The 25,896-nt window shown below is 36.3% G+C and overlaps 3 protein-coding genes across 4 annotated transcripts in view; 2 read left to right on the top strand and 1 right to left on the bottom strand.

The window, feature by feature from the left end:
- LOC121372509 (X-linked retinitis pigmentosa GTPase regulator-like) overlaps positions 1 to 8,867 on the top strand; it is a 40,399-nt gene extending 31,532 nt beyond the window's left edge. The window contains exons 13-16 of one of the 2 annotated variants that reach the window (XM_041498860.1): positions 1,177 to 1,230; positions 2,818 to 2,889; positions 6,992 to 7,121; positions 8,452 to 8,867. In XM_041498860.1, the coding sequence (XP_041354794.1) occupies positions 1,177 to 1,230; positions 2,818 to 2,889; positions 6,992 to 7,121; positions 8,452 to 8,705 (510 nt within the window). In that variant the 3' untranslated portion in view covers positions 8,706 to 8,867. The remainder of the gene's footprint in view (positions 1 to 1,176; positions 1,231 to 2,817; positions 2,890 to 6,991; positions 7,122 to 8,451) is intronic. The other variant, XM_041498862.1, reaches the window with a different exon arrangement.
- Positions 8,868 to 9,078: 211 nt separating this feature from the next.
- LOC121372508 (splicing regulatory glutamine/lysine-rich protein 1-like) lies at positions 9,079 to 12,695 on the top strand. Its single transcript, XM_041498859.1, has 3 exons — positions 9,079 to 9,711; positions 10,394 to 10,600; positions 11,217 to 12,695. Exons 1-3 carry the CDS (start codon positions 9,571 to 9,573, stop codon positions 11,238 to 11,240), a joined length of 372 nt encoding a protein of 123 aa, XP_041354793.1. The 5' UTR covers positions 9,079 to 9,570; the 3' UTR covers positions 11,241 to 12,695.
- A 5,581-nt stretch (positions 12,696 to 18,276) lies between these two features.
- On the bottom strand, positions 18,277 to 25,874 carry LOC121372507 (transmembrane protein 242-like). Its single transcript, XM_041498858.1, has 4 exons — positions 25,551 to 25,874; positions 24,103 to 24,203; positions 22,250 to 22,387; positions 18,277 to 20,188 (listed from the first exon to the last, which is right to left on the bottom strand). Exons 1-4 carry the CDS (start codon positions 25,615 to 25,617, stop codon positions 20,039 to 20,041), a joined length of 456 nt encoding a protein of 151 aa, XP_041354792.1. The 5' UTR covers positions 25,618 to 25,874; the 3' UTR covers positions 18,277 to 20,038.
- Between the last annotated feature and the right edge of the window lie 22 nt (positions 25,875 to 25,896).

Genomic DNA, 25,896 nt, shown 5'->3' with positions numbered 1-25,896 from the left:
TCTGACCATCTCATAGTATACTGCTTTAAATACCAGTCTTGCCATCTCATAATACACTGCTTTGAATACCAGGCTTACTATTTCATAGTATACTGCTTTAAATACCAGGCTTACCATCTCATAATATACTGCTTTAAATATCAATCTCATCATCTCATAGTATACTGCTTTAAATACCAGTCTGACCATCTCATAGTATACTGTTTTAAATACATTCACTCTGCAACCACTGTTTGTGTTGACACATTATGCTGTCGGATTAAAGCAAAGTGTTATAATATTTACTAGCAGTTTATCACATGTCACGTGATCTGATTTGACTGGTCTACTTTGACTAGATTTTCATTTAGATATTCTTCTTTGTTTTTTTCCTCTTCACCTGTCCTCAACACAAATGCATATTCCTCTATGGGTAGTAGTCTGGTTCGAAGATTGGGATGTTCGAAGCAGACTACTACCCGAAGGGGAATATGCATTTGTGTTGAGGACAGGATCTGAAAAAGAGAAAACACCTCAAGGTTTCTCCACATTTATATTTTCAATAAAGTGTGTAGAAATATAATTTTATTCTATGGTAAAGTTCACAAAGATTACATTATTATTTATTTGGGAATTATAAGGTTGAAAAGGTTTTTGATGTAACAAATTTTACAGCTTACAAGAATTAAGTTATTAATATTGTATGTCATAATGCTAAATTGCTTGCTTGTTCAGCGTAAGCGTTAGGAATGAAATTGATTTTTCCACTTGTTTTACTGGATTGCAGGATAAACCAAACCCAGGTTAATGATGTAGGCTTTTCACAGGATAAAAAAGAGAAGAAATAATTAAGCCATTGTTCTCTATTTAAATATTAAAGAAACAATCTCAGTGAGATAGCAATGTTTCCAGTGGACCTGTAAGTGTGCATGGTTTTAATTGAAAAACTGACTCGAATGTCAGGATGTTCGTTTACATGTAGTCAAAGTATTGCTGGTAGTTGTGTAGTTAGTACCAAGTTCATAAATGCCATCTGTCAATAAGTTTGATAGAATTCCCCATAACAATGATCATTTCATGATTTAAAATACTTAAATCTTGTGTAATTGATTGATTTAAGACCTCACTACATGTATTATGATTAAAATGTTTACTTCCTTGATGTCTTACAATACTTGTATGATTATTCTGTTACAGGATGAACACAAAACGAAGCCTAAAGTCCTGCCGAGAGTGAAGCCTGTACCAAGGGTAAAGTTTACTAACTTTCAGCTTACACTCATCATCTGAATGGCTAGCATCTATATATATATACTGATTAGTAGTGTAGTCTTTAAAACGCATGCTAATATAGCTACAGGTATATATATCCTGCATGGGCCAACTGAAAGGTTAATACTTAATAGCCAGTACAGTTAAAGTCGTATTGAGCAGCTTATTATATGTGGTAAGACAGGAGGGATGTTTTTCGATGATTGATTTCAGCCTTTATAAACAGGTGGCAGACGCTGGATTTCTCTATTAACACCTGTGTTTTAAGCACCATGTTTTTATATGTGTTTTAAAAGTAGTGTTATTCACAAGTAATTCACCGTACAAAGTATATATTGAATGGTGCACCACTTGACTGATTTGCCATGTGTGTGAGTTTCATCACTGTTACACTGTCATGCAATATATTGATTCATATCTGATGGAAGATATTACATGTGCATATAGTGGTTAGATAAGTTTGGAAACTATGGGTTGTAAGATAAATCCTCTCCAATGGGCTTGAGTGTATTCTGTTTCTTACACACCCTTAAAAAGTCATTTTTAATATAGTTTACCAGACAAACAAAACAAAAACACTGACTATTAGGTTGAATGTGTTTAAGTTCATGACGTCATAGACACAATGACATACTAAAACGATGTCATACATTTATGGTTACTCAGGACACTGGAATCATGACTTGGAATAGCCAGTCACAACTCGCAGAAGTGATCTCGTGTGTAAGGAATCTGTTTCCCTAATGGCTGTCTGAACTTGTTAACTGGATTAACCTTATCGGTAGCAGCTGCTTGTGTCGCGACTATTGTCTGTTCTTCAGAATGAACTGGCTAAACTGTGGTAGTCGGTTTTATTGGCTGTATATTCTGTCTGTATACTGTACATCCATACTGGATCCTATACATGTGTAGTATTAATATTTTGTCTATGTAAAGATATCATTGTATAGTTATCCATGTGTAATATTAACTGTACAGACTACAGTATCTAAATGTATTGGTGGTATATGTATGTGTACTCTTAACATTCACCTGTGTATTTTGTATGTATGTTTATATGTGTAATCAGGATTTGAGTTGGACAAAAAAAAGAAGCTAACAATTTTTGCAAATTCATTTTAAAAATGTGTAGTCAAATTTTATTTGTCTTGGTCAAACCAAAGGACACCAAAACGGGCTACGAACAATAGTTTGGTTTATCCACCTCTCACAAGTCTAGTCTTATGGAAACCATTTTACATTTATGCAGTAAATTTATTATTTTAAATTTTATACACATGGTTGATACAAGTTATGTAAAATGAAATAGGTTACCTGTAATTTCAGACCTCTTAAAATTGCGAAAATGATCGTTTCATTCGTGCACTGCTGCATTTGTTTGACATAAATGTTTTATTAAATGTGCTATTTTGAAATTAGCATTTTGGCATGAAATATTTTTAATGAAAGTAAACTTGACTTTGCGTTTTGTGATCTGTGAGCGACAACTCAAACCCTGCACTACTAACCTCCACGTGGTTGTTGTGTTACTGCATGGTGTGCACGGGAGCATGTGTCTCGTTACAGGACGTTGACTCGGCCGGCGACAACACTGACCGGTCAGAAGAAGAGTCCACCGAGGAGGACGAGGAGTCTCAAGTAAGATGCGATACAGAGGTCAGGTCGACCTCACACCGGCAAATATTTTTTATCCTCAGAGATGAACATTTTCCTGATTTATCTACAATTCTGGATTTTTAATTGTTTGTACAGTGTTTCTTGTTTTTTTGTTCCATGATGTGAACGTACCACCTTCGCAATATCCCGGTGTCATATGAACCAGTGTTTCCCCTAGGGGCCGGAAGGACCCCGCACTGACCCCATGAATTTCTTTACTGGGACCGTAAAAATTGTAACCAGTCACTTCTGTGATTAATTCGCCGATATTATTTTTAAAATAAAGAAGCAAATGCTAGTAGTCATAAATATACTAGTATTCCACAGATATGTACATTGTTAGAGCCCGGTGGCCAGTGAGGAGAAAACACATAAACTATCATGATGATGATCGAATGAAAACAAAAATCAATACTTTCAATTTCCTTTCACATGCAACAGTTCACTAATGAATATATGGTCACCAGTAACCTATACCCCATCCCTGAAATGAATATACTTACAGATGTAATTTTATTAAAGTCCAAGTTAACAAAATGTTGCAGTAATTTTGGTGCAATTTTCCTTTAACTACAGTCTATTAAGTAACTGGTACCCAAACAGTTGTTACTCTAACACAGTGCAGGCATAACAAAATAAACGGTGACCAGTCTTGTCAGATCAGGGTTTTTTTTTTTAAAGGTTGCACATGACCATATTGTTTTACGAACTTCCAAATGTTTTTTTTGTTTGGTCTGGGGTGTTTTTTTGTGTTGTTGTTTTTAAAATTATATTTAAACATTACATAATTAAATTTGCAAGACTTGAAAGAATTTTTTTTTAAAGTTCATTATATGATGAATGAACACAAATTTAAAAATGTACCTACATATATAAAAAAATATTTACTTTCTTTTATTTGTTTTATCAATCACTGAGTGATTACAATTTAGCAGGTGAATTTTTTATCATGACCAGTAAAATTTTTACCCATTGGTCAGTATGGGAAGTCATTTGTTTTTTAATTCTAGAACCCCTGATATACATACAGAAGTAGGGCTAATGAATATTCAATCATGGATAATTAATTTTTAAAATCACCAATCCATGGTTAGTGAATTTTAAAAAAATTCTAGAAGACCTGGGTTTTACTTTTAGATAAATAGATAGATGACAGATAATACATATTACAATCAGTAATTCAGTAATATGTATTATCTGTTTGTGCTTAGTCTAATAGTTTTATACTTCTTTTTCAAATTATTGTTTTGACATTATGCAAATATTTAATAATAATAAACATTATTATTAAAATCTATCTTAAAATATCTCCTTCTATAAGTGTACATGACACCCTCATGTATTCCATAATGCATTGAAAAACAACTGGAAATTAAAAAAAACATTACTGGGGAGCGTGCCCCCGAACTCCCCTAGCATTTTTGCACCCTTTGGGGGCTCGGTTAACATCAAACTATTTTGCCAACCCTCTGAACAAAAATCTTGGGGGAAACACTGTGAACTGTGATGTAAGTTATCATACAATATGGTTTCCACGTAGATGTTCTCAGTACCCAACCAACAATAGCGGTGGAACATGGCCCAGTGGTAAAGCGCTCACTTCATGTGCAATTGGTTTAGGATCGATCCCCATCAGTAGCCCCATTGGGCTATTTCTCGTTCCAGCCAGTGCTTCAAAACTTATGTAACAAAGGCCGTGGTATGTACTATCCTGTTTTTTGGATGGTGCATATAAAGATCCCTTGCTGCTAATCGAAAAGAGTAGTTTATGAAGTGGCGACAGTGGGTTTCCTCCCTAAATATCTGTAGGGTCTTTAACCATATGTCTAACGCAGGCTTGCAAGGGGGCCCTTATTTTCCTAATTTTCCTTATTTTTTGACAGCAGCCCTAATATTCCTTATTAAAGCTTCAAAATCCTAAAAAGCCCTGATTTTTTGGTGAAAATCCTAAATTTTCTAATTTTCAAATTTTTTGATAAATGAAACATAAAATAAGTGTTGGAATTAATTAAATCTAGCCTTAGTATACTTTCAGATAATGAATATGTTGAATTAATGTATTTCTCAGAAGACATCTTGGTTGGTATCCGCATCATATTCAGCATGGATTTGCACCATATTAGATTACTTTAATCTGGTTGTATTGATATGCTGAATATCGCTGTTGATGACCATTGGCATGACCTTCTGAGTTGGTAATTAGCTTTTGTATTTATGTTCTCCCTGGAGGTGAGTACAGAATGTTTTTCTTTTATATTGATTATTGAATTTCAGTCCTTATTTTTGTCAAAAAATTCCTAAAAATAGCCCTTATTTTTTAAGAATTTTGCCCTGAAAAAAAGCCCTTATTTTTCACAAAATCTTGCTTGAAAGCCTGCTAACGCCATATAACTGTAAATAAAATGTGTTGAGTGCGTCGTTAAATAAAACATTTCCTTCCTTCCAACCAACAATATTAACAATTTTAGATTTTTTTCATAACCCACATTCATCTCTACTTCCTTGACCTTTGATTGTGAATAACCGTGACCTTGCAACAATTACTTCGAATATCTGAGTCTCGTATAAGACCTGATACTAAGGTCACACCGACCTCATACCTGGTAATGTTTTTTTTTTTATCGTTGACCTTTAATTTGAAATAACCTTGACCTAATAACCAGTACTCTTATAATATAAAAAATCTTAAATAATATGTGATGCGAAATTTAGTTAAAAATGCATTTTCTCTGTAACAGAAAAGGTATATAGTCAGACCTCGTTACAACGACCATGTTCGTCCCTGGGTCACTTTGTCGTTTTATCGAAATTGTCGGTGTATTGAATTGTTATGAGTTATCTCCATTGCTAAAATAACGTAACAAAAAATACTAATTAATATTAACTGATGACTGAATAGCATTTAAATAATTAATGCATTGCAATTATTATTAAAAACAACAAATACACGTACATACATTAAATATATATTAAAAAAACATCATTAAATATATTAAACAAGGTGCATTCACCGTCACTCTAATCATTGCTTGGTTAAAGACATCTACAATTGGTACCTGTTTTGTTTACAAAATATCATGAAAATAGAAGATTTTATTGTTCGAAGTTAATCCTTTAATTGGTTAACTAAAGGCTGATTTGCAAAAGCAATACATGTCAACAGATTTCACAGACATCGGTAGCTCGGACAGCATGTGACACAGTCGGCTCACTATGAGATCAAGGATTCTAAGTGACTGTGTGTGTCCTGCCAATGTGCTACGGTATCTGTTATTATGTAATGTTGTTGTAAAGACGTGTTTTCAGACGTCGAATGCACGTTTGTTCCTAATTTGCTCTGTCAGTGTCAGAAGGTGTGAATGCCAGTGTAATGAACAGAATAACACTGATGTACATTTGTTCCTGACAATTTGTGGTCGGATGGTGTAAATGTCGTAGTAATGATGGTCGTTGTAACGAGGTTTGACTGTACTGGAAACATTAGCTAGCATAAAACTTAATGACTTTAGCGAGACCATACAAGACGCTAATATTTCATGAAGCTAAATTAAAAGAGAAGTCCAACAGACCGTCCCGAAAAACATGTTGTGTGAGTGAATTGTTGATGATTAACTGACACCATATAACCGTAAATAAAATGTGTTGAGTGCGTCGTTAAATAAAACATTTCTTTTTTGTTGATGATTAACTGAACATACAACAGTGGTTACATCTACTGGTTAAATTAAAATGGATAGCAAACGACAATATTTAGTATGCACATTCTGCAGTTTTACTTCTAAAATTCAGCTGTCTGTAAGCTGCATAATGTCAAAATAGATCAAAAGTATTATTTAACCTGATCCCTACAGCTTTAGCTTTTTCTTTTTTCAGTTTCTGATATGATGATATGAATTTTATGCCGCTAATATGTCACTTATTTGGATTTGCTAAATTTTAAGATCACTAATATTTTATGATTTACAATGTGTTGGATATTAGAGTTAGTAACTTTAAGAAAACTGGGGGACATGTCTTCCGTTTCTCTTACCCACAAACTAAATGTACAGTGCAATTGATGTTGTCATGCATTGTGATGTTGTAGGTGAGACATACGCCAGTTCCTAAACCTGCTCCTAGAAGGGAGAAAAAGAAAGAGAGAAGAACAGAGAGTGAAGAATCATTGAAACATGATGAAGAAGAAGCAGATGGTGATAAGAAGGACATGAAGAAAGGTACAGCATCTTTGTTGGTAACAGCAGTAACTGTTAGAGTGAATAGTAATGTCTGGAGGAATAACGTTGTCAAACATCTCTGTGTGGCAGCAATGGGTTTTCTTCTCTGTAAACTAACTGTGATACTTGCCAAACGGCTTCTGCTTAAATAGAGAATATACAAGTTAATAAACATAGGTTATAATTTGCTTTATCCTATGCATTTAAGATTTGCACACGTCTAAACTAATTGCTTAATAATCACCTTTTATAAATTTGACTTGTTACTTATAAAGTCAGCTACTGTCACGTCTGATGACTTGTTTTTATTTTCCAATTTCCATAATTATGAATTTGATTCATTGTGTATACAGTTGGCTTCTATCGTGTGTGTTTCTTGTTTGTTTGGCAGGATTTAGCTCTGACAGTTGAGTGCTCGCTTGAGGTGCTTGTGTCGCAGGATCGAACCACCTCTGTGGATCCATTCTACTGATTGTTTTTTTTCTTGTTCAAACCAGTGCACCACAACTGGTCAAAGGCTCTGGTATCAGCTAACCTGTCCCTTGCTGCATTAGGAAAATGTAGCAGAGTTTCTCTGATAACTATGTGCCACAATTACCAAATGTTTGACATCCAATAGCTGATGATTAATTAATCAATGTGCTCTAGTGGTGTCGTTACACAAAACATACTTCTTCTTTCTTTTTGATGACTTCTTATTTTCCAGTTTACAGATAAGTTTGACTCATTGTGTATAAATCGGCCTCGGTGGCGTCGTGGCAGATCATCGGTCTGCAGGCTGGTAGGTACTGGGTTCGGATCCCAGTCGAGGCATGGAATTTTTAATCCAGATACCGACTCCAAACCCTGAGTGAGTGCTCCGCAAGGCTCAATGGGTAGGTGTAAACCACTTGCACCGACCAGTGATCCATAACTGGTTCAACAAAAGCCATGGTTTGTGCTATCCTGCCTGTGGGAAGCGCAAATAAAAGATCCCTTGCTGCCTGTCATAAAAGAGTAGCCTATGTGGCGACAGCGGGTTTCCTCTAAAAAAATCTGTGTGGTCCTTAACCATATGTCTGACGCCGTATAACCGTAAATAAAATGTGTTGAGTGCGTCATTAAATAAAACACTTCTTTCTTTCATTGTGTATAAAGTCAGATTCTCTCCAGTCTGTTGGATGACTTTATTTTCCAGTTTACAGATAAGTTTGACTCGTTGTGTATAAAGTCAGATTCTCTCCAGTCTGTTGGATGACTTTATTTTCCTATTTACAGATAAGTTTGACTCATTGTGTATAAAGTCAGCTTCTCTCCAGTCTGTTGGATGACTTTATTTTCCTATTTACAGATAAGAGAAAAAGTCCAAAGAAAACAAAGATGAACATATTTGGAAAGAAGAAGGTATTGGATGATAAGACTGATGAAGAAGAGGCAGATGATGAGGATGATTTGAGTGAGGATGAAGAGAGACAGAAGGAAGAGCTGAAGAAGAAGGAAATGGAGAAGGAGAAACGAAAGAAGAAGAAAGGGAGTAAGGAGATGGAAACTAAAGATGATGAAGAAACCGAGAACGACAAGAAGAAAGGTCAGATCCAATCTTAGACTCTTAAAGTTTGCCGCCTGATGCTCAATCGATCTAGTATCGATCCTCGTCAGTGGGCCCATTGGGCTATTTCTCGTTCCAGCCAGTGCTCCACAACTGGTGTAACAAAGGCCGTGGTATGTACTATCCAGTATGTGGGATGGTGCATATAAAAGATCCCTTACTGCTAATTGAAAAGAGTAGCCCATGAAGTGGGTTTCCTCCCTCAATATCTGTGTGGTCCTTAACCATATGTCCAATGCCATATAACCGTAAATAAAATGTGTTGAGTACGTTGTTGAATAAAATATTTCCTTCCTTCTTTAAACTTTGTTTTGTTTAATGACACCACTAAATCATATTGATTTATTGATCATTGGCTATTGAATGTCAAACACTTGGTAATTTTGGAATGTAGTCTTACAGAGGAAACCTGCTTTATTTTTTTCATTAGTAGCGAGGGATCTTTTATATGCACTATCCTACAGACAGGATAGCACATACCATGGTAGACAGTTACATGCCAGAAAAGTCCAGTGTAGTGTCTAAAAGTGTTGGAAGACAATATACAAATAAATTTTATCATATAGACAAATATGATCATTCTGTTCAGTACTGCATCCTCTATGCAAGTTTTTGAAATTGCTACACAATTCTAAAATGTTAAATAGTAGCTGGTAATGAAAATTGTGAATTTAATAACACCGTCACTATTTAAAATTCTGAAAACCAAATGTTACTTTATGGAAAATGAACGTGATACTTATTATTGCACAGCAATAATTAAAATTTTATCAGCTATTTAATTTGAGGAGCTAACAAACACTTGAAGAAGATTTTCAGTTTTGCAGACATCACATTGAATATAACAAACTTATAGTTAGCATGAGAGAGATGAAGCTGATAGCAGAGGGTCCATATAATATTTTTATTTATTTATCAGGGAAAAAACAAAAGGACGGCAAAGACAAAAAGAAGGAAAAGAGTAAAGATAAAGAGGAGGAGGCAGATTCGGAAGAAGAAACAGTATGCGCTCGTCATTAAAGTCACCAGTACTTTATTAGTCTCCTACCAGTCCCAACTGGAGGGGACTATAGGTTTTTTCACTGTCCTTCTCTCTGTTTGTCCGTCTGTCAGTTCGTCTGTCTGTCCATCTGTCCACATATAGGTCTCCGGATATTTGTTTTACAGTGCCTCAAGATACTGAACTCAAATTTTGTGTATAGCTTTATCATGTTCTGTTACAGAAAACGTTTGACTTTCATGGCAATATATAGCCATTTTTCACAGAATTATGGCCCTTGAACTTGAGACTTATTTTTTGCAATACCTAAAGACATTGAGATGAAATTTTGTATATAGCATTATCATATACTGTTACAGGTCATGTTTGACTTTCATGGCAATTTACCCATTTTTTGTCAGAGTTATGGGACATGTAGTGCTTTAGCAGTACTCTAAGTCTTTGAATGCTTGTTGTTCTTTACATCTCCAGATTGAATATTTCAGGGCACAATAATTACCAGACCATCATTCTGTTCACACATCACTTTGACAACTTTAAGTTCACATGAACAACCGACAAGTTATGTGTTGAATTTTACTTCCAAAAATTACATTATATTTGGGCACAGAAAGAGATTGTTTAATAATTTACTCTGTAATAGAATTAGACATTGAAGGTTGCATTTTCTCTCTGCTTTGACAGGAAATGAAAACAAAGAAAACAAAGAAGAAAGACAAGAAGACGAAGGAAAAGAAGAAACATAAAGTAAAGGAAGAAGAGAAGGATTCAGAGAATGAGGATGACAAAGATAAAGGGAGAGAATCAGAGAAGGAAGATGTCAAGGAGGAAAATACCAAAGAAGAAAACAAAGAGAAGGAAACTCCACCTCCACCGCCAGCAAAGAAAAAGGTTAAAGTTTGTTTTGTTTAATGACTCCACTAGAGCTATTGGATGTCAGATATTGGTAATTTTGAGATATAGTTTTAGAGAGGAAACCTGCTACATTTTACTATTTGTAGCAAGGGATAGCACATACCACAGCCTTTGAAATACCAGACATGGTACATTGGTTGGAACGAGAAATAGCTCAATTGGTCCACCGATGGTAATTGAGAGAAAAGTATAACCAATCACAGAACACCATAGGTCTCCAGTGCTTCACCACTAGTACAGCCATGGTATGTGCTTCCCTGTCTGGAAACATTTACAGATCTATTGTGACAGCTGTTGATAAGAAATAATACAGAACTTATAGGTGTATAATGTTTAAAAAAAACCCAACCCAAAAACCTAAATGAAATTAGAAACATTTATGTGATTCACTCCTTGTTGGTATGGTTTAAACAAGGATACTTTTTTGTTTGTATTGCACGAATTTTAAATACATGGGTGCTTGCATGCTGATATTGGATAGTAGGAATCTGTCTTCAAACTCTCCCTACCTCCTTCTTTTCTTTTTAGTATAATATTCTGAAAAGTGTGATATATTTCAAATATTTATATTTATTTTCTGAATTTATTTTAGTCCCGGTTTTGTACCATCTTATGATGTTCCTCAACATGGATAATTTACATCATGGTTCATTGACGTGGGACTATTGCGACGATGCTACAATGACATCATGGTGCAGTGATGTGGTACACTGATATCGGTACATTGAGAAGATGATTTGTGATCTGTGTGGTCCGTCTAAACACTCTCAAAGGCAGCAGACTCTTTGATCACAATGTTTTGATCAGTGAATTACTAGGTAGTCCGTATAATACAAGATGGGTTAGTTTGTATACAGCCTGGTATTCCCTAAACCAGTGATAAGTATCTTCCTTATTTATATACGTGCTAGTGCAACTATGTATGTTAGTGGTATGTTAAAACAGAACAACATCAAGTGAACGTGATGGTGTGTGATCACATTGGAATCTGTCAGTATGAACACATGGATTGTATGAACTTAGATATGTTTCATTCTTCACCTTCACATTAGCAACTGTATCTTGTCAGAATGAAAACATTGATTGTATGAACTAAGATATGTTCATTTTTAATGTTCATATTACAATATATGTATTTTAAGGGTGCACACATGGATTGTATGAACTGATATGTGTTCATTTTTAATGTTCACGTTAGAATATATGTGTTGTGTGCACACATTGGTTGTATGAATTAAGATATGTTCATTTTTATATGCCCGTCTAAGGGTTGTATTATGGTATGGTGTTGTCCGTCCATCTATCCGTACATACGTACATCAATCTGTTTACTTTTTCTTGTCCGGATCATATCTTGCATGCAGGACCATCAAACCTCACATATAGGAACAACTTGGGATGGTGGTGTGTCGCGTACTATTACTAGGTCACTGACCTAGTTTTCACTGCACATAATAGTAAATCCTTGTCCGGATCATATCTTGCATACAGGACTATCAAACCTCACATATAGGAACAACTTGGGACGGTGGTTGGTCCACATGGGTTGTAAGAACTAACAATATAGAAACAACTTGGGACGGTGGTTGGTCCACATGGGTTGTAAGAACTAACAATATGTTTATTCTTACTGTTCGGACCTGTATTGTTAGTATGAATACCAATTATGTGAACTATAAGTATGGATCTGTGTCGTGGCAGAAAGTGAAGAAATATAAACTTGAAGCATGTTCAGTTTTGTAGCGTTAACATTAGAATCTCTGTTAACAAGATGAGAACAATTATATCTACTATAAGATCATTTCAGTGTATGAACTGTTTATGTTAACTATTATATTCATTTTACAGAGTTCACATTAGTATATCTATCTTATCATTATGAACACAATGATTTTGAGAGCTATGAGTGTGCTAATTTCACTATTCACATTACCCGATCTTTATTGTGAAGAGGAAGTTATTATTGTACAACATGAAATTAAGGCGAGTATAAAGTAAAGCTGCCATTACAGAAGCTATTTTTGAACAATGGCTGTTTAATGATACGAAGTGAAATAAAACTTTTATCATTCATTGGGTCATATATTATATGTTTTTATTTTTAATTCAGTTTATTTAAAAACAACAAATGCATTGTAAAATCAACGTCTTGGTTACCATATCACATTTTTAGTATTAATTTCTTTTGCATATTAATTTCATGATCTTCAATAGTACAGAAATGTCTTGTATAATTAATGCCTTTGTTACAATCTCGCATTTTTTTGCATTAATTTCTCTCAGATTAATTTCATGTTCTACAGTATATGACTACATTCATTTAAAGTGACGTACACCAGTTTTTAAACACTACAGCATATTTCATTTTAATGCCCGAAATGCATTTTTTATGATCTAAAAACACATATATACCTCTGAGAAGTAACAGTTACGGAGACGAGCCCTAGTCTATTTTAGAAGACATTTCCCCATTGCAACATCAGACATTTGTTGTTTTTCTCACTGTGTTGTAACTTTATCCAGATGTGTTACGGGTTTGTAGATGAACCAAACAGTGTCCATTTTCACGGGTTGAAGCTAGGGTCTGCAACTTTAACAATCTGCTTACATTAACATATCCCATCTTGTTTTGAGTGAACATATTATTTGATCTAGTTCTGTATCCTGATTTTACTGCACCACTAGCTGGATGTGCATTGTTACCAAAGACTGATTTAAATTATATATGTCACAATGATATTCTTCCCATCTGGCTCTTGGTGTTTACATGCAGTGTGATCCATTGTGTCAAACAACTGACAAGCCTTCCAGGCATAGTCGTTAGACCATTGACCCTAAGGCTGATAGGTCCTGGGTTCCTGTCTCAGTACTGGCTTCCAACTAAGTGAGTTGTTTCAGCTCAGTTGGGAGATGTAAGATCACCTAACAGCTTCTTGCACACTTTCTTTCGGACATTGCAGATGTAGCACCAAACTGTACACCGCTGATAATTTGACATCATGAAAAGGCTCGGGCTATGATGTTATTTCAGCAAACGTGTGTGCCCAGGACAGAATTCTTCAACCATAATTAGATATAGGCACAAATAATATTGTTAAAATGAAGTGTGTCATGTAATTTCATATTGATCTACATACTAAAGGCAAAGCCACACATTAAGCGTGTAGTAGTTGAGGTTAAAACCTAATACATCAAACTGCACAGTAGAGATCATTACTCTGAGCTAGAAGCAGTGGGTAGTGAGAACAACCAACTCACGGTATGAAGGAATGTAGTAATATTACATCCTAAAATAGTCTTCTGAAAATATTCCTTTGGGGAATTGGTTGGCATTTCTTCATCAACCATCAGTAATAATACACCAATCAATCAACTTTTGTTTACACAAGTCAGTTGGAATATATATATATATATATATATATATATATATAACTCTCTGTCCTTGACAGATAGCCAAGGTGTGTGCCCAGAACAGCATGCCTGAACCTTAACTGGATACAAGCACAAAAATAAGTATAAACAATTTGTTATTTAAATATCAAGGTGCACACTTCATGTAGGTTGTAGGTGATAAACATCTGTAGTGAAATATTTGAAATGTTATGCTGCTTTTTTTATTATTTAAATGACATTTGTGCTTACTGTTATTAACTGTACTTTGTGTATGTATTGCTAATATTGTTAGCAGTGTCCATCCATTTTTTGTATACTGTTATAAACTATACTTTGTGTACTTATTACTAATATTGTTAGCAAAGACCCTTCATTGTGTGTACTGTTATAAACTATATTTCATGTACATATTACTAATATTGTTAGTGACGTCCCTCCATTTTGCAGAGCATTTGTCTCACAATCAGTCTGTGATATTTATTTTTCACTGTTTAGATATGTATATATTTACCCTTTTGTGTATATCAAATTCTTAATAAACGTATATAGGTTGTGTATACCCAGTTGTTGACACAATACGGTATATAGTTTGTGTATACCCAGTTGTTGACACAATACGGTATATAGTTTGTGTATACCCAGTTGTTGACACAATAAGGTATATAGTTTGTGTATACCCAGTTGTTGACACAATACGGTATATAGTTTGTGTATACCCAGTTGTTAACACAATGCGGTATATAGTTTGTGTATACCCAGTTAACACAATACGGTATATAGTTTGTGTATACCCAGTTGTTGACACAATACGGTATATAGTTCGTGTATACCCAGTTGTTAACACAATACGGTATATAGTTTGTGTATACCCAGTTGTTGACACAATACGGTATATAGTTTGTGTATACCCAGTTGTTAACACAATACGGTATATAGTTTGTGTATACCCAGTTAACACAATACGGTATATAGTTTGTGTATACCCAGTTGTTGACACAATACGGTATATAGTTTGTGTATACCCAGTTGTTAACACAATACGGTATATAGTTTGTGTATACCCAGTTGTTGAATGAATGAATGTTTAACGACACCCCAGCATGACCTCAGTTGTTAAATACTATTAGATAAGCGGTTTTTTGACAGGCGGATTGTACGCCCGCCAAAATCTGTATTTCCTTGAGACACGGCCGAAGGAAATACAGATTTTGGAGGGATGTACAATCCTGTACGCCTGTCAAAAAAAGCGTGTAACAAATTTATTACCTTTTAGATCTTTGTTTTATAATTAAACTAAAATACACTAACAGTCAAACATTTAAAGTACACAGACATTTGAGTTTGAGTTTAATAATAACATAACATCAAATTCCTCAAAATATATTGGATTTTTTTGTAAACGAATAACTTAGTTACTATGCATGGTATTTAGAGCTTTTTTGTTACCCTGAAATCATTTCGAGCCCTGTGTTTCGCAAAGAGAGACAACTGTTGGCGCCTTATTATCTTGCATGTTTTTAAACGTTTATGATTATGTTGTAATCGTATCGGGCAAACAAAATTGAACACCCACAGCCAAACAAAAATATTTGTCGTGTTGTACTAACTTGTAGAACCTGTAAAAAAGCATGTCAAGTTATTAATTAAAATATGTTCATGATAATTAGACCCAGTTCTAACACAGTAACTGATTACACAATGCTATCTTCTAGCATTAGATTTTAATGTGCGAAAAACTACAATCTAGCAGAAGAGTATGTCCTAACAAAATTCAGTGTGGCCCCAAGAAAGGCTAAATTACCTGCTTTTGGTGATAAGGTTCACCCTCTCTCTCTCTCTCTCTCTCTCTCTCTCTCTCTCTCTCTCTCTCTCTCTCTCTCTCTCTCTCTCTCTCTCTCTCTCTCTCTCTCTCTCTCTCTCTCTCTCTCCTCTGTGCGAGCACAGCAGTCGGGTTCTCCATCTGTCTGTCCATCTGGGTGTATCCGGTTAGGTCTACAGATATGGGGCACATTTATTGTATACAAACTGGTTTGGGTTTGAATCTGGGTTTGTTATACTTTTAATGTATCACACCAAACCATTTCGGAATTTAAATCTAGTATATTATTAAAATATATTTTTAAAAACATTTAATGAAAAACTTATAACTACTAAGGTGTGTGGGATGGTATGAAAAAAGATGCCTTCCAGTAATCAAAATGAATGAATTTGTTTATTATGTTAACGTTTTACTTCAAATTTGGTCCTAACAGTACTATAGACACCATTGTTCTACATGTAATTCCAAGTCTGTCAATAAAAAAATGCAAACCACTAGATAATTTTCAAGTCTATTTACAAACTACAAACCTAAACCAGTTTGTATAAAATATATCTGCCCTTGATACTAATGTTAGGAAACTGATGTTATATTCAGGGCTGTAGCTAGGATTTTTTGTTTTAGGGGGCAACTGAGTAATTAATAGTCTAAAACTCCTTAAACAGTCGAGAAGAGAATTTTCTTTAAGTTTCTATAATGCTTTCCGGATTTTTTCGGGGGGGGGGGGGGCAACTGCCCCCCTTGCCCCCCTGCTAGCTACGGCCGTGATATTCTCAAACCCAGATACATGTACTATAATAAACCTGGGTTTATATGTATTGTTATATTCTTCAACCCAGATACATGTACTGTAATAAACCTGGGTTTATATGTATTATATTTAACACAATGAATTAGCAGCTTAGTTTGTCGTATATAACAATAACTTTACCTTGCTAGGTGTTTTTAATCAAATTATAGGTACGACTGGAAGAATGGCGAAATCTCTGCCCCACCTCACCTTGAATTTTAAAAATTATTATTAATCTATTTAATTCATTTCAATAATAGTCATAACCATTTAGTTTTTATCATATACCATAATTCCTTGAATATAGGCCTGCGTCGATTAAAGGCCGAGACTCTTGAAAAAACACAGAGGTACACCATACCAAAGGCTATGGGTTCAAATCCCAGCCAAACTGTAAACATGTCAAATGTAGGGGTGCAGGCAGAAATCTCACATGAATAATGCCAGTACACAGTTGCTACTAACCAGTAATAACTGTATAAACACAGCCAGTGTATGCAGAGTATTTTCATTACATTTAATTTAGTTTACAAATACAGCTATGCTGCTGAATGCATTGTGTATGGGAAGAAATAAACTATTAACCACTACTGTATCCGTTGTCCGTTTTACTGAGCCATGTATATATGAGGGTAAGAGGCACCAGCATCACCATTAAACGTCACAAACGGTGCACTTGTTTATGTGGACACATTTGTACATAAACATGTATTCATATGAAAGTATGTATTCATCAAATTACATGAAGTCATTATCTTCTAAGTGAATTGGTTTTAAAACAAACTGTGGGATAGGGCTTTGTGATTTGGACAGCAAGAAGCAGTTTATTTTAAAATGTGTAAAAAAAATAGTTTCTTTTGTTTAATGACACCACTAGAACACATTGATATATTAATCATCAGCTATTGGATATCAGACATTGGTCACTGTATCATATCGGAGGAAACCGGGTACATTTTCCCCTTTAGCAGCAAGGGATCTTTTATGTGCATCATCCCACATACCATGGCCTTTGATATGCCAGTCATGGGCCACTAGTTGGGACAGGATAATGAGCCCACTGATGTCTTCAAGTGTAAAAAAACAAACCCCAAAAAACCCCTATTTTAATGCATATCGGTCATATGCTGTTTTTGTTGCAATCTGTTATTTCAAAACGCATTCTGAGAGTACTGCAAAAGCAATACAATGTCATGTCTCCACCTGGGCTGAACAAATATTCACATTTCCTAAGTTCAGGGGCCATAACTATGAAAAATGGGTAAATTGCCATGAAAGCTATACACAAAATTTCAGTTCCATGTCTTGAGCCATTGCATAAAAACCCAGTTCAATGGCCATAACTGTCACAAATGGATAAATCGCCATGAATCTTGGAACTTGATATGTAACAGTATATGATAAATCTATACCCAAAATTTGAGCTGAATATCTTGAGGCATTGTGAAAAAACCCATCCAGAAAACTATATGTGGAACAGAGGGACAGACAGACAAGACGGATGGAGATGAAACCTTTAGTCCCCTCTGGTTGGACTGGTAGGGGACTAATAAAACTGAGATATATACTAGCTCAGGATCGACTGCTTGAAAGTTAATTTGATAGGAAATTAAAATCAATTAAAATAAAAAAATAAAACTTGTTCAAATATAAATATATTAGTGTTTATATATCTACATGTATAATGTTCCACACACATCTGAGTTCATCATAGTGTTCATACAAGCATAATGTTCACACATTTTCAGGTTATATTTATACAATCAAAATGTTAGCACACACCTCAAGTTCATCAAGTAATATACACTTAATAATGTTCACACACATCTTGCATTTATCAGTGTTCATAAATATAAAAGAATGTTCACATCTCGAATTCATATTCATGCATACAAACCAATTGGTCATATTTTGAGACCACAATATTCATAAATTGATTTTGTTCATGAATAAAAACTGACAGTTCATACATAATGTTCACCCAAGAAAAATGTTAACATCTCGTTTATCCTGATGTCCATACAAATAAAATGTCCACACATTTTGAGTACTCATGAGTTTAGTCTTCTAGAAAACGGTATTCATGGTTTAGTGAAAATTATATCACACATTCCAAATGAGCCCAAGTTGATTGTCAAATGGTAAATTACAAATCTTTTTTTATTTTCCCAGCCATAATAACAAGTAAAACATGGCAGCCATCTTCAGTCAAGTGGAAAATTAATGATCTTTTTATTTGCTCTGCTATAATTAAGAAAAAGACAACTGCCATCTTCATATATTACTGGTAGGGATGAATGTTACTGATTCTTGTTTCTGGAGAATATCGGGGCCTCGTGCTTATAAAACGTTCAGTCCAGACTTGAGAATCTCTAATTCAGTGTGAGACTTAAACGTCATGGCAATGCCATCAAAATTGTATGTGTGACATTAGAAATTTAGACTTAAGATTTTATTAGCATGGACCTGGATACCAGCTAATTTTGGAAAAACCAGTATTAAGACTGCACAGAAACGGGACCATCTTGCTAATCAGTTGTGAATTTTAGAATGGAAAGGAATATTTGGGGGGTTTTATGATTCATAAGCACATTTTACATTTGGCTGAGTGAGAAGAAATCTGCTGCCACCATAAACATTATTCCTCCTGAAAAACAGCAAGGCATCTTTAAATGAACCATCACAGAGACGGCAGTATATACCATGGCCTTTGATGTACCAGTTGTGGGGCAACGCTTCGAACAGGGAAAAACCCAAGTCCATCGAAGATGTTTTCGGTACAGTGTCGGTAAAATCACGGAACCGAAATTTCGTTTCCCATGATTATGATATCGAGTACGATGTTTCTGATATCATAATCAGTGTGTGTTTGACACAATCACGAGACCCAATTTGGATTGTTGTGTTAACCGAAGTTCTCAGTGTTCCGGTTCAGGAAAACCCGAATCAAGAGTTCAAAGACGCGCTCAAACACGTTACATATTTGAAACAAAATCACTGGCACTAATTATTTGTAGTGTATCTCTTAAACATAGGAGTCAAGAAATAATTTTTAAATTCAAATATAATTTTGTAGAAAAGATTTAACCTTAGGACTATAGTCACTGAAGTTGACGAAAGTCGATGTCATGCATGTGCTGAAGTACTGAAGGTGGCAATCAAATATTTTTATTTAGCTGTTAAAATCACAACAGCATGCATATAATGGAGAGGGCATGAGGGGGTGTGGACTCCACCTGCTCACGATGAAAAACATTTTTGATTCCACTTATTATAAAATGCATTCACCACTAATATACAACTTCCATTTAAGTAGTTGCATGCAGGCTCCTCCCTGCAAACATTCATGGATGTGTGCCTGGAGATCCGATTCGTTTTATCTTAAATCAGTTTTCATATCTCAAGATCTGTGCTATGATTTTTTACTGTCTTTAACAGATCTATCTTCTTCTGATAGGTACTCGAACAATTCTCGGATTGTTTTGAACTCGCTTCGACCCTGTGATTCTTTCTTTGGTATTTTTGGCATCAAGCTCTGCATCTTGTCAGTAAATTCTTTCATCTACAAAGCAACATAAGACATAAATGCCAGCATAAAGTCTCCATTAGGTTTTGTTTGGCACTATTTTGGGGTCTAGTGAAATGAAGTAGATATCGATGTATTACAATACCATACAAGCCTAAGACGGGACCTCATAGAAGACTGAATTGCTCTTAGATAAGTCGGTGACTCTTTTTAACATCTAAAATCATGGGCTGCTTACTTAAGAACCCAATCCAAAGTTTCCCAGCCCTGGGCACACACCATATTTTCCAGCTTATTACACGTAAACTGAACCCTTACTTACACTGTGAATGCCAAATAGAGCTCTCTATACTAATATGCCCCAGCCCTGAACCTTTACACTGTGAATGGCAAATAGAGCTCTCTATACTAATATGCCCCAGCCCTGAACCTTTACACTGTGAATGGCAAATAGAGCTCTATACTAATATGCCCCAGCCCTGAACCTTTACACTGTGAATGCCAAATAGAGCTCTCTATACGAATATGCCCCAGCCCTGAACCTTTACACTGTGAATGGCAAATAGAGCTCTCTATACTAATATGCCCCAGCCCTGAACCTTTACACTGTGAATGGCAAATAGAGCTTTCTATACTAATGTGCCCCAGCCCTGAACCTTTACACTGTGAATGGCAAATAGAGCTCTCTATACTAATATGCCCCAGCCCTGAACCTTTACACTAATGTGCCCCAGCCCTGAACCCTTACTTACACTGTGAATGCCAAACACAGCTGTCTATACTAATGTGTCCCAGCCCTGAACCCTTACTTACACTGTGAATGCCAAACACAGCTGTCTATACTAATGTGCCCCAGCCCTGAACCCTTACTTACACTGTGAATGCCAAACACAGCTGTCTATACTAATGTGCCCCAGCCCTGAACCCTTACTTACACTGTGAATGCCAAACACAGCTGTCTATACTAATGTGCCCCAGCCCTGAACCCTTACGTACACTGTGGAGCTCTCTGTACTAATGTGCCCCAGCCCTGAACCCTTACTTACACTGTGAATGCCAAACAGAGCTCTCTGTACTAATGTGCCCCAGCCCTGAACCCTTACTTACACTGTGAATGCCAAACAGAGCTCTCTGTACTAATGTGCCCCAGCCCTGAACCCTTACTTACACTGTGAATGCCAAACAGAGCTCTCTGTACTAATGTGCCCCAGCCCTGAACCCTTACTTACACTGTGAATGCCAAACAGAGCTCTCTGTACTAATGTGCCACAGCCCTGAACCCTTACTTACACTGTGAATGCCAAACAGAGCTCTCTGTACTAATGTGCCACAGCCCTGAACCCTTACTTACACTGTGAATGCCAAACAGAGCTCTCTGTACTAATGTGCCCCAGCCCTGAACCCTTACTTACACTGTGAATGCCAAACAGAGCTCTCTGTACAGAGCTCTCTATACTCATGTGCCACAGCCCTGAACCCTTGCTTACACTGTGAATGCCAAATAGAGCTCTCTATACTGATGTGCCACAACCCTGAACCCTTGCTTACACTGTGAATGCCAAATAGAGCTCTCTATACTCATGTGCCCCAGCCCTGAACCCTTACTTACACTGTGAATGCCAAATAGAGCTCTCTATACTAATGTGCCCCAGCCCTGAACCCTTACTTACACTGTGAATGCCAAATAGAGCTCTCTATACTAATGTGCCCCAGCCCTGAACCCTTACTTACACTGTGAATGCCAAACAGAGCTATCTATACTAATGTGCCACAGCCCTGAACCCTTACTTATACTGTGAATGAAACACAGAGCTCTCTATACTAATGTGCCACAGCCCTGAACCCTTACTTACACTGTGAATGCCAAACAGAGCTCTCTATACTAATGTGCCCCAGACTTGAACCCTTACTTACACTGTGAACGCTAGACAGAGCTCTCTATACTAATGTGTCCCAGACTTGAACCCTTACTTACACTGTGAACGCCAAACAGAGCTCTCTATACTAATGTGCCCCAGACCTGAACCCTTACTTACACTGTGAATGCCAAACAGAACTCTCTATACTGATGTCCCCCAACCCTAAACCTTTACTTACACTGTGAACGCCCAGCACTTTCCAGACAGTCAGACTCAAGATCCCTACTCCAGACACGGACCACAGAGTGCCCCACCCAAGAGCCCTTAAGGCTAATGAAGCTCCACTGTCTGGGATCTCCCTGCTCGGAACCAGACCCTGAAATAAAGTAAAGTTTGTTTTGTTTAGTGACACTGCCAGAGCACACTGATTTATTAATTATCAGCTGTTAGATGTCACACATCTGGTAATTCTGTCATGTAGTCTTTAAAAAAAAAAACCTGCTACATTTTCCCATTAGCAGGATGAGATCATTTATATAGACTTACCCAAAGTCGGGACAGCACATACCGTGGCATTTGAAATATCAGACGTGGGGCACTGATTGAAGACTGACAAAAATAATAAAAACACAACAAGAAATACGAAACAGGTGTCACTAGATTTCTCTATTGTCTGTTTATATTAACATTTTGACTTTTGTAAAATAGTGTGTTAGTAAAAACAATTATACGGTGCAGTTGACAATACATTTTCATGAATGTACAAACCACATGTTAAGAGGGAGAGGTAATAATAATAATAATAATAATAATAATAATCTTTATTTAAAGAAGGTTACACAAATAGTAGTGCACTAATCTCCCTTGTGGCCTTCTGCAGGCATCGAAATAAGCATTGTGTTTGGTAACCCATTTACAGATTACCATACAATATAGCCTGGTAACCTATAGGTAACCACAACTATATGAAAGTTAGAATTGAATTCCTGTTATCGGTACGACTAACAAAATCTGGAAGTAAATTTATCTAGTGGGCGCTGCTTAAACACGGATTTCCGAAATTGCTTTGCAATTGCACAAGTGTGCACGAACATCGGTGCAATTTCGTATAAGAAAATGAAACGCGGAAGTATATTCATCCAGTGGACGCTGCTTAAACGCAGAATGACTATAATTTCTTGCAATTGCACAAGTGCACGCGAACATCGATGCAATTCCTTACAAGAAAATGAAATGCGAAAGTCCGGAATGCATTGCTTGGTTTACATTCGGAAACGAAACTACCGTTACGTTGAAACTTTTGTCAAGAACAAAACACCGTTCTCGACTTTCTTTACATGTGGTAACCTCCCGGTAACCTGAACGACCATTCTCGACTATTTCGATGCCTGCTTCTGTCTAATAAGCATTAAAAATTATTACTCTAAGGTGATTAATACCGACACTTCAAACAACTTAAAAGTACTGGTAAAAACAAAAAATATGGCTAAAAATATATTTTTAAATCCATAATTTTTTAGGTACACTTTTAACAGGAGTAAAGGTTGTACCTAGCAAACAGAGTATGAATTTTACACTTGTGCAAATGTTTATAACTGTGAATGGTGATTCTATGCTTATATGTCTGTAAATAACATTCTCATTAAAGTATGCCAAATCCAACTTACAGACGTGAAACACTGAAATTAAGTTCACCAATATTCTGAACACAACAAATCTTGTGCGTAAGAGTGCCAAAACAGTGTGTGTGTGTGTATGTGTGCACGTGCGCACACACACACAAACACATGTATAAATATCTAAAAAAACATTGCTGCTGTTACAAAGTAAAAAAAAGGGGGCACATGCCCCCCACCCACCCGCTTCCTACATCAGTGCAAATTATTATAATTTTAAGTTCCATGTATTATTCAAAGAATGAAATGGCCAGTAGTCCATTGGACCAACAGAGAGATTATAAACTGTTAGTCCTTCATCTGAAAAACTAGTCAAAGGCATCTGCTGAAAAGTACACTAAACCATGTTGAAAGTATATTAAAAAAGACACACCCATCTGTTTTGAGACAAACATGAACTAGAAAGGTACCCTACCCTAGTGAACATGTTGGGGTCCTTCCGTTTGGCCATGGCTAATGTCATGCCGAATCCACCAAGAATTGACACTCCAGCGACAGCAGTCAGGAATATTCCACCTGAAAACAGAAAATTCAAAACGGTCATCTTTACATGTGAAAACCTTGGATTGTACATGCATTGAAATATTAAATACTGTAATGTGAACAAACACACACGTGTGCAGGTGCACACACACACACACACACACACACACACACAAAATGGGCTACATCGGTTTCTTATTGTGGGGGTAGGCCAGTGGTAAAGTGCTCACTTGATGTGTGGTCAGTCTAGAATCGATCCCCGTTGGTGGGTCCATTAGGCTATTTCTTGTTCCAGCCAGTGCACCATGACTGGTATGTCAAAAGACGTGCTATCCTGTCTGTGGGATGTGCATATAAAAGATCCCTTACTAGTAATGGAAAAAATATAGCGCTTTTCTTGTTCCAGCCAGTGCACCATGACTGGTATGTCAAAAGACGTGCTATCCTGTCTGTGGGATGTGCATATAAAAGATCCCTTACTAGTAATGGAAAAAATATAGCGCTTTTCTTGTTCCAGCCAGTGCACCATGACTGGCATGTCAAAAGATGTGCTATCCTGTCTGTGGGATGGTGCATATAAAAGATCCCTTACTAGTAATGGAAAAAATATAGCGCTTTTCTTGTTCCAGCCAGTGCACCATGACTGGCATGTCAAAAGATGTGCTATCCTGTCTGTGGGATGGTGCATATAAAAGATCCCTTACTAGTAATGGAAAAAATATAGCGCTTTTCTTGTTCCAGCCAGTGCACCATGACTGGCATGTCAAAAGATGTGCTATCCTGTCTGTGGGATGGTGCATATAAAAGATCCCTTACTAGTAATGGAAAAAATATAGCGCTTTTCTTGTTCCAGCCAGTGCACCATGACTGGCATGTCAAAAGATGTGCTATCCTGTCTGTGGTATGTGCTATCCTGTCTGTGGGATGTGCATATAAAACATGCCTTACTAGTAATGGAGAAAATATAGCGCTTTTCTTTTGTAACACTATAGTCGTTACAATTACCAAATGTTTGACATCTGATAGAAAATGATTTATAAAAAATTTTACTCTAGTGGTGTCATCTATATACAAGAGTGTGAGTGGGGATGCTTCCAAACTAAATGTTTAAAATTCATAAGTTAAAATAAATTTCCAACCTTCTAACTATGGTAAAGGGAAATGTTTGGAGGAACCCCACCATATGACATGCCTCTTCCCCCCCCCCCCTCCCCCCAAATATAAAAAAAATATATATCCTTGCTTTGCCAATGTGACCTCCCTGCACCAACCCTCTCCAACAGACCTCTCGCAACACCTCTCACTGCCAAATCATCGTAGTGTTATCAATGACACACAAAACAAAACTCAACAAACACAACATAGTATCCAGTACAAAACCTGTTAATTTAGAAGGTGGACGGTTTTCGTTATTTTCCAAAGAATTGTTTGTTTCGTTCGATGACATGCCTCCATGCAGTTTTATGGAAGACCGTTCATATCAAATCCACAAACCAAATGAACATGTACACAGACGTTATATTTAATACAGACACATATTGTATTAATTTGATCCTGTAAACAAGGTTACGGCAGCATAAATCGTATTATATAGCCATTGTTGGTGAATGGGATGGTCTCGTTTGCGAATTATGCACGTGTAATTTGTAAACTGATTTGTTCACCCTTTAATACAGTTCTGCAACCACCAAACATTACTAGAATAAAATACAGTTTACTATATAAC

This window comes from Gigantopelta aegis, chromosome 4 (genome assembly GCF_016097555.1).
Source record: "Gigantopelta aegis isolate Gae_Host chromosome 4, Gae_host_genome, whole genome shotgun sequence".
In the NCBI taxonomy this organism is placed as follows: domain Eukaryota; kingdom Metazoa; phylum Mollusca; class Gastropoda; order Neomphalida; family Peltospiridae; genus Gigantopelta; species Gigantopelta aegis.
This window is presented reverse-complemented; position numbering and strand designations above follow the sequence as displayed.

Excerpts from the sequence above, each read along its gene's own strand:
- LOC121372507 (XM_041498858.1), bottom strand. The coding sequence starts at position 25,617 with ATGTCATCGAACGAAACAAACAATTCTTTGGAAAATAACGAAAACCGT. Across the intron at positions 24,204-25,550 it reads TCCACCTTCTAAATTAACAG|GTGGAATATTCCTGACTGCT; the intron begins GTTTTGTACTGG and ends TTCTGTTTTCAG. Across the intron at positions 22,388-24,102 it reads ACCCCAACATGTTCACTAGG|GGTCTGGTTCCGAGCAGGGA; the intron begins GTAGGGTACCTT and ends ACTTTATTTCAG.
- LOC121372508 (XM_041498859.1), top strand. The coding sequence starts at position 9,571 with ATGAGAGAGATGAAGCTGATAGCAGAGGGTCCATATAATATTTTTATT. Across the intron at positions 9,712-10,393 it reads CAGATTCGGAAGAAGAAACA|GAAATGAAAACAAAGAAAAC; the intron begins GTATGCGCTCGT and ends CTGCTTTGACAG. Across the intron at positions 10,601-11,216 it reads CACCGCCAGCAAAGAAAAAG|TCCCGGTTTTGTACCATCTT; the intron begins GTTAAAGTTTGT and ends AATTTATTTTAG.